General features: G+C 43.2%; 1 protein-coding gene across 1 annotated transcript in view; it reads left to right on the plus strand.

Annotated features, from left to right (window-relative positions):
• Window positions 1–7,249, plus strand: part of skida1 (SKI/DACH domain containing 1) — a 13,578-nt gene extending 6,329 nt beyond the window's left edge. Inside the window, exon 2 of the mRNA XM_034861639.1 lies at window positions 1,664–7,249. Coding sequence (XP_034717530.1) covers window positions 2,027–4,510 — 2,484 coding nt within the window. The 5' untranslated portion in view covers window positions 1,664–2,026 and the 3' untranslated portion in view covers window positions 4,511–7,249. The remainder of the gene's footprint in view (window positions 1–1,663) is intronic.
• The last annotated feature ends 7,564 nt before the right edge of the window (window positions 7,250–14,813 follow it).

Here is a 14,813-nt window from a genome sequence, read left to right on the forward strand (position 1 = left end):
TCTTTCTATATACGTTGTGTGTGTGTGTGTGTGTGTGTGTGTGTGTGTGTGTGTGTATGTGTGTGTGTGTGTGTGTGTGTGTGTGTGCGTGCGCGCGCGCGTGCGTCTTTCCGATTGTGCGTCTTACGTTGTGTAAATGTGGATGCGTATGCTTGTACGTTCCGTGAGGTGTGTTTTTGTGTGTGTGTTTAGACATAGGGGTTCTCGGTGTGCACATACATTATGCACGTGCCTATAGACAAATTGTGTACGAAGTATTATGCATGACACCAGACAACACGAGTTAATAAATAAAAATAACCAAGTAGGTGTCTATGTTCAATAACCCGGAAGCCTCCCAGCTAACACGGACGTGTGTGTTCCTGTTCCCCTATTATAAAAAGCTACTTGTTGATTATAAATATTTTTAACATAACCGTGTATTAACATGTTTATCAGGATTAAGAAATTTAAATTCTTATAGATAGATATTAAAATGATTGTTTAATGGAAACATCCACCTTCATTGTCTAAAAACTCGTGTGGGAAAAGCAACCCTGACTCTGCACTTTTAGCCTGTCCAATCACTGCTCACATTGTTTTACCGGGAGGAAAAGTATGAACCCGTTAACGGGGATTTGTCGGTTTAGCATGACTCCGCTAAATTCGAGATTGAAAAATCTCTAACCATAAATTGCCTGCACAAATACATAATATATAAACAGAGCTACAACCTGCTTTTCAGCTCATTCACCACAAATTATTTCACACACACACACACACACACACACACACACACTCTCTCGCACACTGTAAAGGGAAATTAATTAAACATTGGAAATGCCGAGGAAGTACTAAAGGTATAGACAGACAAATGAAGATATGCCTACGCAGTATGAACGACTATTGTAGGATAAGTAGGTCTAGGTCAGTCTATAGTCAGCCATCGAGGACAAAATCATATGGACAAAAACTCGAGCCAACAAAAGTGGATGAGTTGAGCATTGGTCAGAGCAGCTGCCTAGCAGCTCTCCAAGTGTAAAAACCAAATGTGTTTGTTTAAGCTGCGTTAAGGCACATAAAACCGTCTAAAATACCCGGAGTGCGGAGTCATGTTACCAGAACAATCAATTGCATAGGACTACTATTGCATACATTCAAATGTGGACCGAAAGGGAATGGCACAATACATCCCAGTCTTATCATGGCACTTTGCAGGCACGGGCTACCTATTCTGGTTGTACCCGCACTACATGAACTGGGTATTTTTATCAGCTCTTTTCGCAGCTTTCGAAATAAAAACTTTTTTATAACTGCATTATTTACTCTAACAGCGGAGTCGGTGTGCACAATTTTAAACTACTGTGATGGTGGGTGTATGAGGGGGTGGGGATGGAATATCCATTTTTATTGCATCACCTGTCAACAGCGTCCAATGGGCGTCGACTCCGAGGGGCATTAATTGATGAAGGTGTCTCCAGACTGGCGCACCTCCCCTCTCTGTCATTTTATTTGTGGCTCAACCAGCAGCCAGAATAGCAGCTGCATTTTAGCTCTTTTCTGTTTCTCTCTGACTCTCTCTTTTTCTCCCTCCCCTCCAACCTCACTATTCCCTCCCTCCCTCCCTCTCTCTCTCTCTCTTACTCTCTCTCTTCTCACTATTTTATCCGTGTGGCTGAGGCAGTGGTGTACACCTACCCCTCGTCCTGCTGCCGACCAGAGGGGAGTGGAGCCGGCAGAGGCAGGTAGCAGCAGCCCCGGCTTGGTGGACGCATCCGTCGCATTCCTCCACCATGTCGGACCGGGGCAAGAGGCGACAAGTGGATGCTGTCAGATCATTCAATCTATTAGCCACCGGCAGCTCCATTTAAGTCCGCATGTCAAAGTTTGCATGTTCATGACGCAGCAGCAGTGTGGATGGATTAAAGGTATGAGCAGGATGCCTTGAGCTCCCCCCCCCCTCCCTCCCCCTATGCCATTTACTGGTAAATCCACAATATACTGAGAGTGACTACATGGATTAATACATCGGAGCGAAAACATAAAAATGGGAGACCTGGAGTGTGGCTTTGAAGAAATGCAAGGGGTGAGATTGGGATACCTGCTCATCAAAGGCAAGCAAATGTTTGCTTTGTCTCAGGTCTTCACCGACCTGCTGAAGAACATCCCCCGGACCACGGTGCACAAGCGCATGGACCACCTGAACGTGAAAAAGCATCACTGCGACCTGGAAGAGCTGCGGAAGCTTAAAGCAATAAACTCTATAGCTTTCCATGCCGCTAAATGCACCCTCATATCACGGGAGGACGTGGAGGCTCTGTATTTCTCCTGCAAGACGGAGCGGGTGTTAAAGTCCAACAAAAGGAAAGCGAAAGCAATGTGTTCCCCCGGGGATGAGGATGCATCCCCGGGGCTCCTCCACGCGGACGCCGAACTGTGGAAGGAAAAAGTTTGGTTTAGTTTGCACGGCGTCCCTGAGACTCTCACACTTCACAACAAAACAGGCAGGAAGAGAGAGCTGACTCCTTGCCTTACCGACTCCAAACTACCTCAATTTTACCACAAAACCAACGGACGGGAGCACCGTTCGGTGACTAAGCCCAGTCACAAACACTTTAAAAACTATGAAACCGCTAAAATAGCAGGGAACCGTGTTACTTTGAGCCAAAGGCACTCGTTTTTCAGGAGCGCGGTGAGCCGGCAGCCGGTGGGGCTTCAGTCCGCCATAGCTGCTCAGTCTAGGCTCTCGCGCTCAGCCGGCGACCTACTTCACAAAAGGAAGAGGAGGCGCGAGGGGGGCGGCGGCAGGGACAGCGCGAGGCACTCGTGGAGCAGGAGCAGACACGCGCACCACCACGTCCCGCCGGTGCTGCTCGTACAACCCAAGTCACCCGGCGGTCACGGGACTTCTTTTGGTGCTTTCCACCTCAGTCCGGATTTCTATCTTGACCCCAGACCTCACCATCACCACCACCACCAGCATCACCATCATCATCACCACCACCACCACGAGCCGAGTTTCCCGGAGAGTTACAGCAGCGACACCGAGTCCAGCACCTACTCCGACCGGGCGTACCCCGACTCGGACTTTGGGTCCGGCCTCTCCACTTCCAGCAACTCCGGGAGCTCCGAGGAGGAAGAGGAGGGCGAGGACGAAGATGACACGCAGTCAGAGAGTTCAGATGTCAGCTCAGACGAGGAGGAAAGCTCCTCTCAGTCCGACTCGAGCTCTGTTTCAAGCCGTGTTTCGGTACAGAGCATCAGGTTCAGACGGGCCCGGGTCGGTTCTCTCGCCAAAACTCTCAACACTAGTAAAGCACCTTTGGTCCTGGAGCCCACGTTTCACTACAACAACCAGTATCAACTTGAGAAACAGCACAGGACACTGGGCCATGTTGCCGCTTCACAGCCAGGGGACAGACAGGAGAAACGTCAGAAATGTGAATTTATGTGCAGTGAAACTAAAAAGGACTTTGGACCCTTACACCCACCAAGATTTAACTCAACTGTCATGGGGGAGAGCTTTTTCACTGAGTCGAAAAGGGGGAAAGCGTTTGAGGCTGATCCAAACAGGGCTGGCCGTGTGGTCGAGCAGGCCCCTTATTCACCGGGACCCGACCGGAAAAAGGCCTTTCACCCCTCACGCAGGACACCGGGGCATCCCACCAAGTGCCCCCCGGCGCTGAGCGCTCAGTGTGACCAGGACAAAGAAGCCAAGCTCCCCAAATGTACCGACAAAAGGGAGGCGAAAGCCAGCAGCCTAAAACCGCCCACTCCACTGAAAAAAATAAAGATCGAGCCAGAGGAGCTCTGTGTGACCGCGGCCCCCCACTCGGACAGCGGCAGGACAACCACGACGCCACCCTTCAACCTCCACAATGTGAAAGTTAAAGTGGAAGAAAGCTGTGATGAATATGAATACCAGAGCCACGCCACTGTAGTCACATGTAAAGAAGATAAGACAGAGAGCAGCAATGGCCAATATCCCATCAAACACGGGGATCTCTTCAACAGCGGGATTAAAGCCACAGAGAAGAGCCCTGACGGGCCCCCCAGGTCCCCGTCTGGTCCTCAGGAATACACGAGCACCCAAACCAGCCCATGTATGGAGGAGTGGGAGCACAGTAACAAAACTCGCAGGGTTCCGGTACTGGGGAGAAAAAAAGCCCGAGTTTCCAGGACGCAAACAAAACAAAACGTGCCCAGTGTCGACAAGACTGCCTCTTCTTCTTCGTCTTCTTCGTCTTCTTCTCGCCCCTCAGGCTGCGAGGAAGTATCCACGGTGGATTTACCGAGCAGACGCAAACGCAGCACCGTAGCATCGCCTACAAAAATGCCTTTCAGCCTGATGGCAAATTTCCCATCCCTGCCTTCTCTGGTTGTTGGCAGCGACGGGGATTTGTGCCCTGCTTACTCCCTGAACTCGCTGAGGGGCCCCGGGCCTCCCCCTCCGTCCCACCCCGTGTGGAGGTGGCAGCCAGGCGGCCAGATTCTCCCTCCCCCACACGCTCAGAGAACGAGGAAATGCTGAGCTGGTTTTTAAGCAAGAAAAAAACAAAAGCCCCCCCCACACCTTGTCCATTTCCAATCGTAGTCTTAAAGCGAGCTGGCCAAATTGCACGCAACTTTATCGGTGTTTATTATTATTTTGTGTAAATGGGTTTGCATTCCGCTTTGTTTTGAAGTTTGAAAGAGGAAACCCCATAAGATCCCCCTTTCGTAGCCTCAGAAAACGCCACAGAATTGTGAGACACCGCTCGTGGATTTATAGGCTTAAAAACTTTGAAATAAGCTATCAATCCTAAGCAATACGCCGATGTAAGGTTCTCGTTATTGTGTTTACTTGACTTTTTTTCTGATTATTTTGTCTTCGCTTTTCTAAGCTGACCTGTTGGATTGTATGGTGCAGTGTTTTAGTGGGCTGTGCTTTGTCCGAAAGAGGAAGGGAGTTAAAAAAAAGAATTCCTTGAGAAGAGCCAACTCTTAAGCTGGGACTGATAGCAAGTTTGACTTGTTAAATAAAAGAAAATCAGGGTTTCCCATTCTGTGCCACCTGGTATATATTCTATATATCAAAGCTGTGTTTTCTTTCATTGGTCCAAGTTTTCAACTTTAGAAAATTATTAAAAATTGGTTTTATTAATGTAGCCTATATCTGTACATGCTCACAGTTCAGCCTTTATTAGAATTGACAGGAATGATTTCCTGGGGGTCCTGGTTTTTTTCTACAGTGTTTTTTGATACAGTTTTAAGTCTTGTTTTTATTTCTGCGGGGTATTTCCTGCAAATGTTTGCAAATGTGTGATTGTGCACAGACGCAGGCCCAGACACAACACAGGCCTTATGTACAGACAATCAAAAAGAACAAGGCTCAGAGCTTCATAACTCGTTATGTCCCACCATAGACTCGAGTTATGTCCCTCCTGGTTCACTTACCCACCGATTTCTCCTGCAGACCATGTCTGTGCCAAGGGCAGTCTGTATCTGCGTTTAGAGCACGAACATAAGTTTGAAAAAAAAAGGAGTAATAGATAGACATAATAACAATGTCCAAGATTGGCTGTGGGTAGTAGGAGGTTCAGGAGTCACAGTGGGGAAAACAGCGTGGAACACCTTCTAGCTACTCTGGCCACTCAGAAACAACGCGACAAAGCACAAGAGATTGGCTTAAATGCGTCACACTTTGATACTGTTGGGGGTCTTGTTTCAGCTGTAGGGTTGTAGCCTGTGATATGATGTCTGAGCTATGCTGATTACAAAAACAAACAAAAAACGACATTTGGTTGTAGACACAAAGGCCAAACTCATTTGACTGCTATTTGAATATTTAGGACTCACCCATATGAGTTCCTAACCATGCCATGGTGATTTTCAGATTTTCTTTAATTTAATAATACGCTAATTTCCGTGAAGGTACTGCTGTTCATGACTCTATTTTTAGTTGAAGTCAATTGTCTCGATCTGTGCTGGAAATAAACGCCATTTATTTCCTATTATTGGACAACCCAAATAGTTTATAAGATATTGCTTTCTTTATTTGTCATGGAGCCTACATCACCATCCCATTCTCTTTTAATGTAGCCTTTGAATGTGGTCGCCCAGTGAATGTAGTACCCCAGACCTGTTTCATTTAGGCCTACTCCCAAAATTCAGTGATAGACTTCAGTGTACACACCTTTAAGCAAAAGTAAATACACCTACATGTGGGTATTTTTAAGTAAATGCGTAGAAGTTGTAAATGGCAGTGCAGGACGCGCTCTACTAATTGGCAGGCTTTCCTGTCTGCGACAAAGAGAGGCCCATCTTATAGCGAGCCAGATGACAACAAACCCAAAGCCCGTGAATGATGTCAGACCCTCACAAGCACAGTAAAGGGTGCATTCATTCAGATGATTGTAGAAACCATTTAATGGGTGATTGTAAAAAAGAGTAAGAAATGTAAAAAAAAGTGAGTTTCACCCTGCTTAAACTAGTGGGGATACATGTGGTAGATCGCAACTCTGCAGCCACGACGCCCCAAACTCACCGTGGGCCTTATTTCTGAGGCTGGAGCGACAATTCAAACTTGAACCCATATTCTCAGCCTGTAAACTGGCTATTTTTTTGCAGCCGCGACACAAGCTGGTATATGAGCAGGCCAGCAGTAAAACGGAGGGGGTTGCACAGGGTTGAGAGGGGGAGTTGCTGCAAGAGCGGAGCTTTCAACCTTTAATCCGCATAGGCTGCACGGCACAGGAAGAAGAGGAATAGCAAGCGCCCAAAGCGGGTTTGCCCCCCTGACGCACCAGCCTATTCTCACGCAGTACTCACAATGCACGGCTGAGGGACAGAGATGGTGGTAATGGCCTGTTGGGAGGGTCTTTCCACCGTTAAGACAAATAGCTCTCTGACAGTGACGCTATCAATGTAAACAATTGCATCGTGCAGCAGCTAGAGGCTGCGTGCACTATCTCCCCCCTCCCCCCCTCCTCCTCCTCTTCCCTCACTTCCCTGCCCTCCTCATTCACTCATTCACTTCTCTTTTTTAATACAATACTTGAGGTCAGGTTTTTGACATGGAATTTGAAGTCACTGGTTGTTTATATGAAACTGAATATTTATTTTTGTGATTTTTTTTTCTTCTTCTGGGGTTTCTTGTACATTGATCTTGTTGTTGTGAATATATATAGAACAACTGCACTCGAAATGGAAACTTGAACGGTGGATTTCTGAAGCACTTTCCCTTTCTTTATTAATTATGAAGCATTCATTAAACGCGACTGAGTGTAATTATCTGACTCTTTCTCTTTCTTTTAAGTTGCACAATCATTTGTTTTGGAGAGGGGTTAACCGATTTAATGAAGGCTGAGAAATGGGCCTGGGATTTGCATTAGGACAAGGTTATGATAACAAAGAAGCAAAGTGATTTTTAAACTTTCAATTGGGGTTTCCCTTTTCTTTTTTAGTCTTATATTGGTTAACACATCTGCTTTTCATCATGGATATATATTGCACTACGTTTCCATTAAATGTCCAACCTTTCAATTTATTCTGTAACACTAGTAATTTCATAAATGTTTAAAGGCGTTTAGGGAAATTAGACATATATGTCTTCAATTAAATTACACACAGGGTTCTGTCCTGAGGCCAAAAGGTTTCAGATAAATAAGGGAATAGACCCCAAATAGATCTACACTAGTGCTGATCCACACTTTGGGCAGTTGAAACTAACAATAGAACTAATGATGACTGATGGTAAATACCCCTCAAACATGGCTGCATCTTCAGTTTGGTTGAACTCTTAAAGCAATGAGGGAATCCCTTCCCCGGTGTATTTCAGGGGTGTGCGGCGGAAGAAGTGGTAGGCCTGCGGAGCCTGCAAGAATTACAAGAGGCAAACCGCAGACATTTACGCAGCCTTTCCAACCACTGCACATGAGGTGGTGCAAGCCTACTCCCTTTAATACATGATGAAGCAGAGTGAAACTCCAAAAGGCTGGCCTGAACAAGACTCCTGCAGGGAAACTGAACACGTGTGTGTGCAACTCCTAAAACAAATAATATTTTAGCTTGCATGCATTTGCAGGAAGCTTGTGCGCAGAGATGGCCAACGTGTGAACATCTTCCCTTCGACAAATAGACCTAGCCTACTTATTTAAACAGTAGTCCTGCAGCAACTATATAGCGTCAATAGCCACATCTAGAGTGTACAATAGTGGATAAAATACAATAGAATGAACTAATAATTCACAACCACAGGTACTTGTGTTGACGCACAGGAATACAGCTTAAGCCGCCCAAAGGCTATTCACAATATTGTGTATGCGCAGGACCATGCAACTTTTCTAAGAAGCTTGTGCTCTTCGATCAATCTGAGCCCCTAGGTTGATAAGGGGAGTCGGGACTGCTGCTGCTGCTGCTGCTGGAGCCTGGAGGGGCCGTCCTGGGAGCAGAGACGAGCCATTATACTGCTGGCGTTTCAGGGTTAAATTCCAGTGCGGATTGGGGAACCAGTAGACTGTAACTTCTATAGAATACCAATAGAAATAATACGTGAAAAAGAACAAAACAAGCCTTAACACAATTTGGTGTTAATAAAAACAAAGGTTTTCTAAAGAGCCAAGCTTGTGCACAATTGTGTAAAATTATATGTGTGGCTGACTGCATGTTTGGGAAACGAAGTTATGGGTAATGCTGACAGACACATGCTGCGTTAGGATCAGCACTTTGCATTGATCTTTGAGACATACGGAGACCGGTAAAAGCTGTCAGGACGTCTGTATGTTTAATCTCTCAGCTGTAAAGTATTTGCCTGTCACTCGCCCCTTCACACACAAAGTCACTCACAAGCTCATAATATTATGGTGTAAATATTAATAAACCAAACAAGGGGAGAATTTGTAAAATGTGTGTGTATGTGTTTGTGTGTCTGTGTATGTATATATACGTGTGTGGGTGTTTGTGTATATATATATATATATATATATATAGCCTATATACATATATATATATATATATATATATATATTAGCATCAGCAATTAAGCGTAGCCTTTTTTTCTTTCTCAGTTTGAATGGATGTGTGAGGCTCAGGGAGCAGGAGAGCACCAGAACGGCTGCATAATAAAATAGCTTAGCACAAAATTAGCACTGAAGCCCCGCTGTGTAAAGGCGAAACTTGCAGATTGCAAGAACACATTTTTGGCTTTTCTGCCATGAAGCCTGTATGGGAAAGCTGCTGCTGCAGGACTGACCTGCTCTGGATGAAATACCATTTGCATTGTGAATATAAAAAAATTACCATAAGGCTGAAATAAACTCTCACATGTCTCTAGAATTAAGGGAAGGTCAAGCTATTTAATTAGAATAAATGTATGTATGTATGCACTTTTCCGTAATGTTACTGCTGCAAGGACAGTGATTAGTAAGATACACTTTTCAGTTCATACTGAAATAATGCTCGCACGGTGTGTCCCACAGATTCGAAACACACAATGCAAACCCCACTTCACAGCGTCATCCACGAGATGATCACAGTACTGTGGTTTGGACTCCTGGGAACACTCAGCCTTGTCTTTTACCTTTGGTATGTAGCCTACTGCATATAACTTGTATTTTGTAAAGAAAAAAAAAAAAAAAGTAGTCTAACACTCAGACACTGCATGTGCAACAAACCAATCGGCGTACCTGCACGTACACACACGATGAGTGCCATGCAAACTCTACAGAGTCTATCGGTTCAATAATGATGGCAGTCAGCCGACTGTGTGACGCTGATAGAAGGGGAGAATGGATGCATCTATCGTAATTAAGTGCATCATCCCAAAACAAAAGCGTACTCCTTTAATTAAGTGAGACACCACGCGGAGTGGAAGTGTGCGACCGTCCCCACGTGAGTCAAACTAAATTGAAAGCAGAGCTTCTGTTTAAGGTGTAAAACCAACTTTCCCCATGAGAAGTCGGTATTATAAACGAATGGCTCCTCCATGCGCCGGACTGAGAGGGCTCCTCTGTGGCACCCATGTGCTTTCCCCTCTTTAACGTGGATTTATAGGCTGCAAACCATATCAGAAAGAGGGTGGATTAAAAGAACAAAACACATTTCTCTCCCCATAGTCTTCTTCTTGGTTTTAATGTTTTGACCTTTTTGAGGTTTGAGCTTAAAGCACTGTCATGTTTCAACAGTTGTGACTTTCGAGTTTAGGTTTCATAAAGGAGTGAGGCCACATGACTATCGAGAGCTTTGTTGTAGAATTGCAGAATTCCATTCTTATTTACAGCCTTAATTTCATAAAAATTCGGTTTTAATCCTTTAGCAATTTACAGCCTATGGGCATGTTGCTGTTACGTTTAAAGTGTATGGGGACTGACAATCAATCGATATCTTAAAGTCCGAGACCTCCAGGATTAAAAAATAAATAAGTCATTGGCTCATATTGTGATATTAATGTGATCATGCAGCCATAACGTAAGAATAAAAAAATCACAACTAAGAATTAAGGGATTTTTTAATCGTTTTCAACAACCTCCCCCGAAGTTTAGGTCACTGGTCACTATAGAACCTGACGTTCCCCTGTATTCATCCAACATTCCCGCTGAAGTCTGTGCATTTCACTGAAGCCATCACCACAACAGTGGCTAAACATGAGGGAGGAAACAGCGCTGCCTCTGCTGGGTTCTACCCGGCATCCCCCTGCGCAGACCCGGGGTCAGAGGGAGGGACGGCGGCCTGTCTGGAGAGGAGATGGGAACAACACTGCTGCTGTTACTTTCCTTTTAAAAATACAACAAAAATAACGTCAAATAGAGTATTACTGAATAATGAAATGGTTAGTTTGCCACTGTAATTGAAACCATTAAAAATGATTGTAGTTTACTTTAACTATACTAACTATAGTTTAACTATGCAGCGCCACGCTTGTAAAAATCTTTAGAAATCTTGCCTTCCATACTTTATTTGTTTGGGCTCCTGATAACACAACAAAACATTAAATATTAACAAAAACGATTCATAGGATAAATATCAAAGTGGGTTGTATTATTGCTACTATTATTTTATTTGTCTTATTGTTTAGAATAGTCTACCAAAAGCACCATTCTGACCAAAATGTCTGATTCTCAAATTAAGGGGGGGGGGGGATGTCTCTGCTGAAGTGACTGGATTTTTCCAGCCTCCATGTGTTAATTAAAATCAAATGTTCTCGAGTTAATAACTGACTCCAAAGCGCTGAAAACACGTCGAGAAAGGACACAGGGAGCCCACGGGGCCGGTGTGTGGTGGGGGTCCCTGGCCAGAGGGACTGCATGGGGGAGGAAGGGGAAAAGCAGCACCAGAGGGCTTCCTCTCGGTCATGGAGCTCAACTCCATTTGTAAAGGCTTTTCCGTGGGCAGGAGAGAGCCAGATGTAGCCTCATGTTGCATGGAGACCGAAGCAACTTTAAACGTACAATTCAATCAGTTACGTACAATCCCGCTTCTATGACGTGTGTTGGCCTCGAGTCCAGCTGTGAGCGCGGTGTTATGGCGATCAGTGTGAGCCCACTCAACACTGATCAGAATCACAGCAAGGCATTTTAATACTCTACTCATTTAGGCCGTTTCCCTGCTGTATCAACATACCATTAGTTAAACCTGTGGCATCCTGTTGGCCTACATTGTGTTTATACAGCCTCCCATCAGAGGTTTATTCATGAATTATTCAGTAGTTTGAACCGGACCATTGTTATACCTGTTTTTATTAGACCATTTATAGACCTACACAAAACTGCTTTGAAAAATGTCCTATATTCAAAAAGTGTTTAAGCTTCACCCCTGGTGGGTTTGTGGAGCTGATTCAATTAGAAATGAATACAACTTTTTTTTTAAATTAAATTGTACTGTAATTAAAATCTGGAGCCTAGTTTTCAAACCTTCCCAAAATTCATACTGTCAGTTAATGTGACACAGAAAAGTGTTGTCTTCAGTTGGAAATATTAAAGATATGCTGCCTAGCCCAAACCGTGTTAGTTCCATAAAGATAAAATAAGACAAAATGTAACCCTAAATGTATTTTTATAAACTTTGTTTTGTAGTGACCCGCATTTTAGAAAAACAAAGTTTTCAGGTTTGAATATCTTGCTCCATTTTTTTTAAATTGCCTAATCCCATTATATACATGATTGAGCATGTGCATACATGTTTCAACTTCCATCTTTAACATATTATTATTATTATTATTATTAGGCTTAATGTAGACTATATTATTAGCTTTTTTTAAATTAAAAAATATACATAAAATGAAACTACTCCTTGGCAATGAAATGGTTTGAAATTGTGAAACTTTTTATAAAGGTCTTTTTTTGAACATTTTTTTGTGTTAAAAACCTTTAAATGATTTGCCTTTAAACTGAACCCCTCTTCCACACACACACACACACACACACACACACACACACACACACACATGCACACACAACCCCTTAAAATGGCCGGTGAAACAGAATTAATGACTTTGTTGTAAGCTACTGTTTCTGATAAGGACACAATATTTGTATTTTAAAGTACAACTAGACATTCATTTACATTTTTATTATATATTATTTATGCAAAAACCCATCAAGCTTTCACAATGTATTTGGTCTAATTTCACTGGTTTTCCATAGCAACGTTCTTTAGATATTTACCTAAAACATGTTGGAGAACTGTACTTAAAAGTTTTTTTGTGTTTTCATTCGAAACAAGAAAAAATGACTGTTCTATAAATGAAACTACAACAATTTAAATGCACATTTTACCTACAGGGAACAAGATTAGATGACAATTTAAAGCTCCTGTGTGTTCATCCTTTTAATCAGCTGATTGAAATGTTCCACAGGCTGAAAACTACTATCTGGACACTAGATCCCTTTATAAAACGACAGATGAGTTGAGAACATTACACACTATTGGGGGATTTGAACACGGCCACAAGCAGCGGTGACCTTTGACCCCTCATACCAGGGAGTTAGGACAAGGAGCCCAGGCTGGATAGGGTATAAAAGCCACCAAAACACACACACACACACACACACACACACACACACACACAGAGAGAGAGAACCTGATACAGGGACACATCAAAATTCTATATGAGTTGTATTATTAAGATAGAAAACAGAAGTCATCCTTGGAATGTGACCATAACACTGGCAGAAGACGATTACTGAGTGTTCATTCAGGCCCCAGCTTGCTGATTATTGATCACTGTGTCGGTGCCATTGCCCTTTGCCAAACTCAACAGATATTTTCACCTCAGTTAGGGCTATATGTCAAACGTCAGACAGATGAAAAACACAGCATATTGCCTTGCTTCAGGGCACGCAGGCAGGAGACATGATCTGTCAAAACCAGATTTAAGGGAATGAGCTTCCTTTCTTCTCCTCTTCAAGTGAAGTTTCTTAAATTGGGAGGGAAATACAATAGGACACTTTTTGAAGGGTTGTCTGGGCCTTTGCCAGATAAGGTTTCAGTTAACTTTTTTCACCCACTTCTTAATAGAGTATTCAGGATGTGGGACAAAGGGGAAAGCCAGACTTATTGTAGCTAACTCTTTATATAGGCCTGATTTCACCAGGGAGTTAGGAGGTGTATTCAACTTGAAATGAAAAAGACGAGGAATGTTCCTCCAAAAATCCTTTACATATTTCTGTAGTAAACTACTAAATGCTTTAACACTTTACCCTGTATGGTATTACTATGTAGTTTTCAAAAGTGGCTGGTATTTTTAACAATAAGTTTACAACAAGCTTACCTTCATGGCTGCCTTCAGTTTGCTTTGTATTAAGACTTACAAAGGGATGTACGTTTACAGGTGGGCCTAGAATGTGTTTTATCTGTTTTTTTTTCTCTTAATTGTCAGTTGTATAGTAAATGAATCATACTGAAGATTTTTTTAAATCTTGTGTAGCATCAGCATAATATTATTCTGGGGAAAAACGTTGTTTCGTTTAGATATTTTGTTATTTCTTGTTTGTGGTTGCCAAACACAGGAGATTGCTCCTGCTGACCCAGCTCAGATAAGATCTGCATGTTACAGTGAATCCTTGTTAATAATTTGGCCTGATTGAGGCTTGTTTGGAGAGTAATCTGAGCAACCCCCCAACACACACACACACCCACACACACACACACACACACACACACACACACAAACACACAAAGAGCGTCGTCAAAATTGCTTTTAAATAAAGATGTTTAACTTAAGCTATGTGTTTAAGCGTTGAGGGGACTCCAGCCAAGGCTAAAAAGTTATTATAAGGTTGTGCAACACTGTAATGGAGCTTTAGATCTAATACACGCATGATTACCATGTGTTCTAATGGACCCACACACTTTTTTTCTGTGTGATTACTTAACACACAGAAATTCACCATGAATGAACTTTAGGTCCCAGCTAAATCAGGCCATATGTCACCATATTTGTGTGATTTTTTTGCTTTCACCTTTCTCAGATGTGACATTAGAACTGCTGCTTACTTCTTGTTTATCATGCCCCCCTCTCCCCCCTTTAATGGTTTTGTGTCTGAGCAGCTTGCAAATTAATTTGTAAATGCATGAATAAGGACCGCAGGGAGTTTAATGGCACGGAACAACTCAAGTAACCCATGCAGTGTTGAAGTCCCTTTATCAACAAGTTCCGTGCAAAGAGAGAAGAATCCGGTAGTTTAGTGCTTGTTAAGGGGATCATCAGACACTCAGGTCCGAGGAGCTTTTATTACTGCAGCTGATTGGATGACATGTTCATTAATGTTTGACTTAACTGCAAAATAGAGCTCATTAATGAATAAAGTGACATGCATTTGTATTAATACTGAGACACAGGACTTTATTAGGCCAAT

This window comes from Etheostoma cragini, chromosome 22 (genome assembly GCF_013103735.1).
Source record: "Etheostoma cragini isolate CJK2018 chromosome 22, CSU_Ecrag_1.0, whole genome shotgun sequence".
In the NCBI taxonomy this organism is placed as follows: domain Eukaryota; kingdom Metazoa; phylum Chordata; class Actinopteri; order Perciformes; family Percidae; genus Etheostoma; species Etheostoma cragini.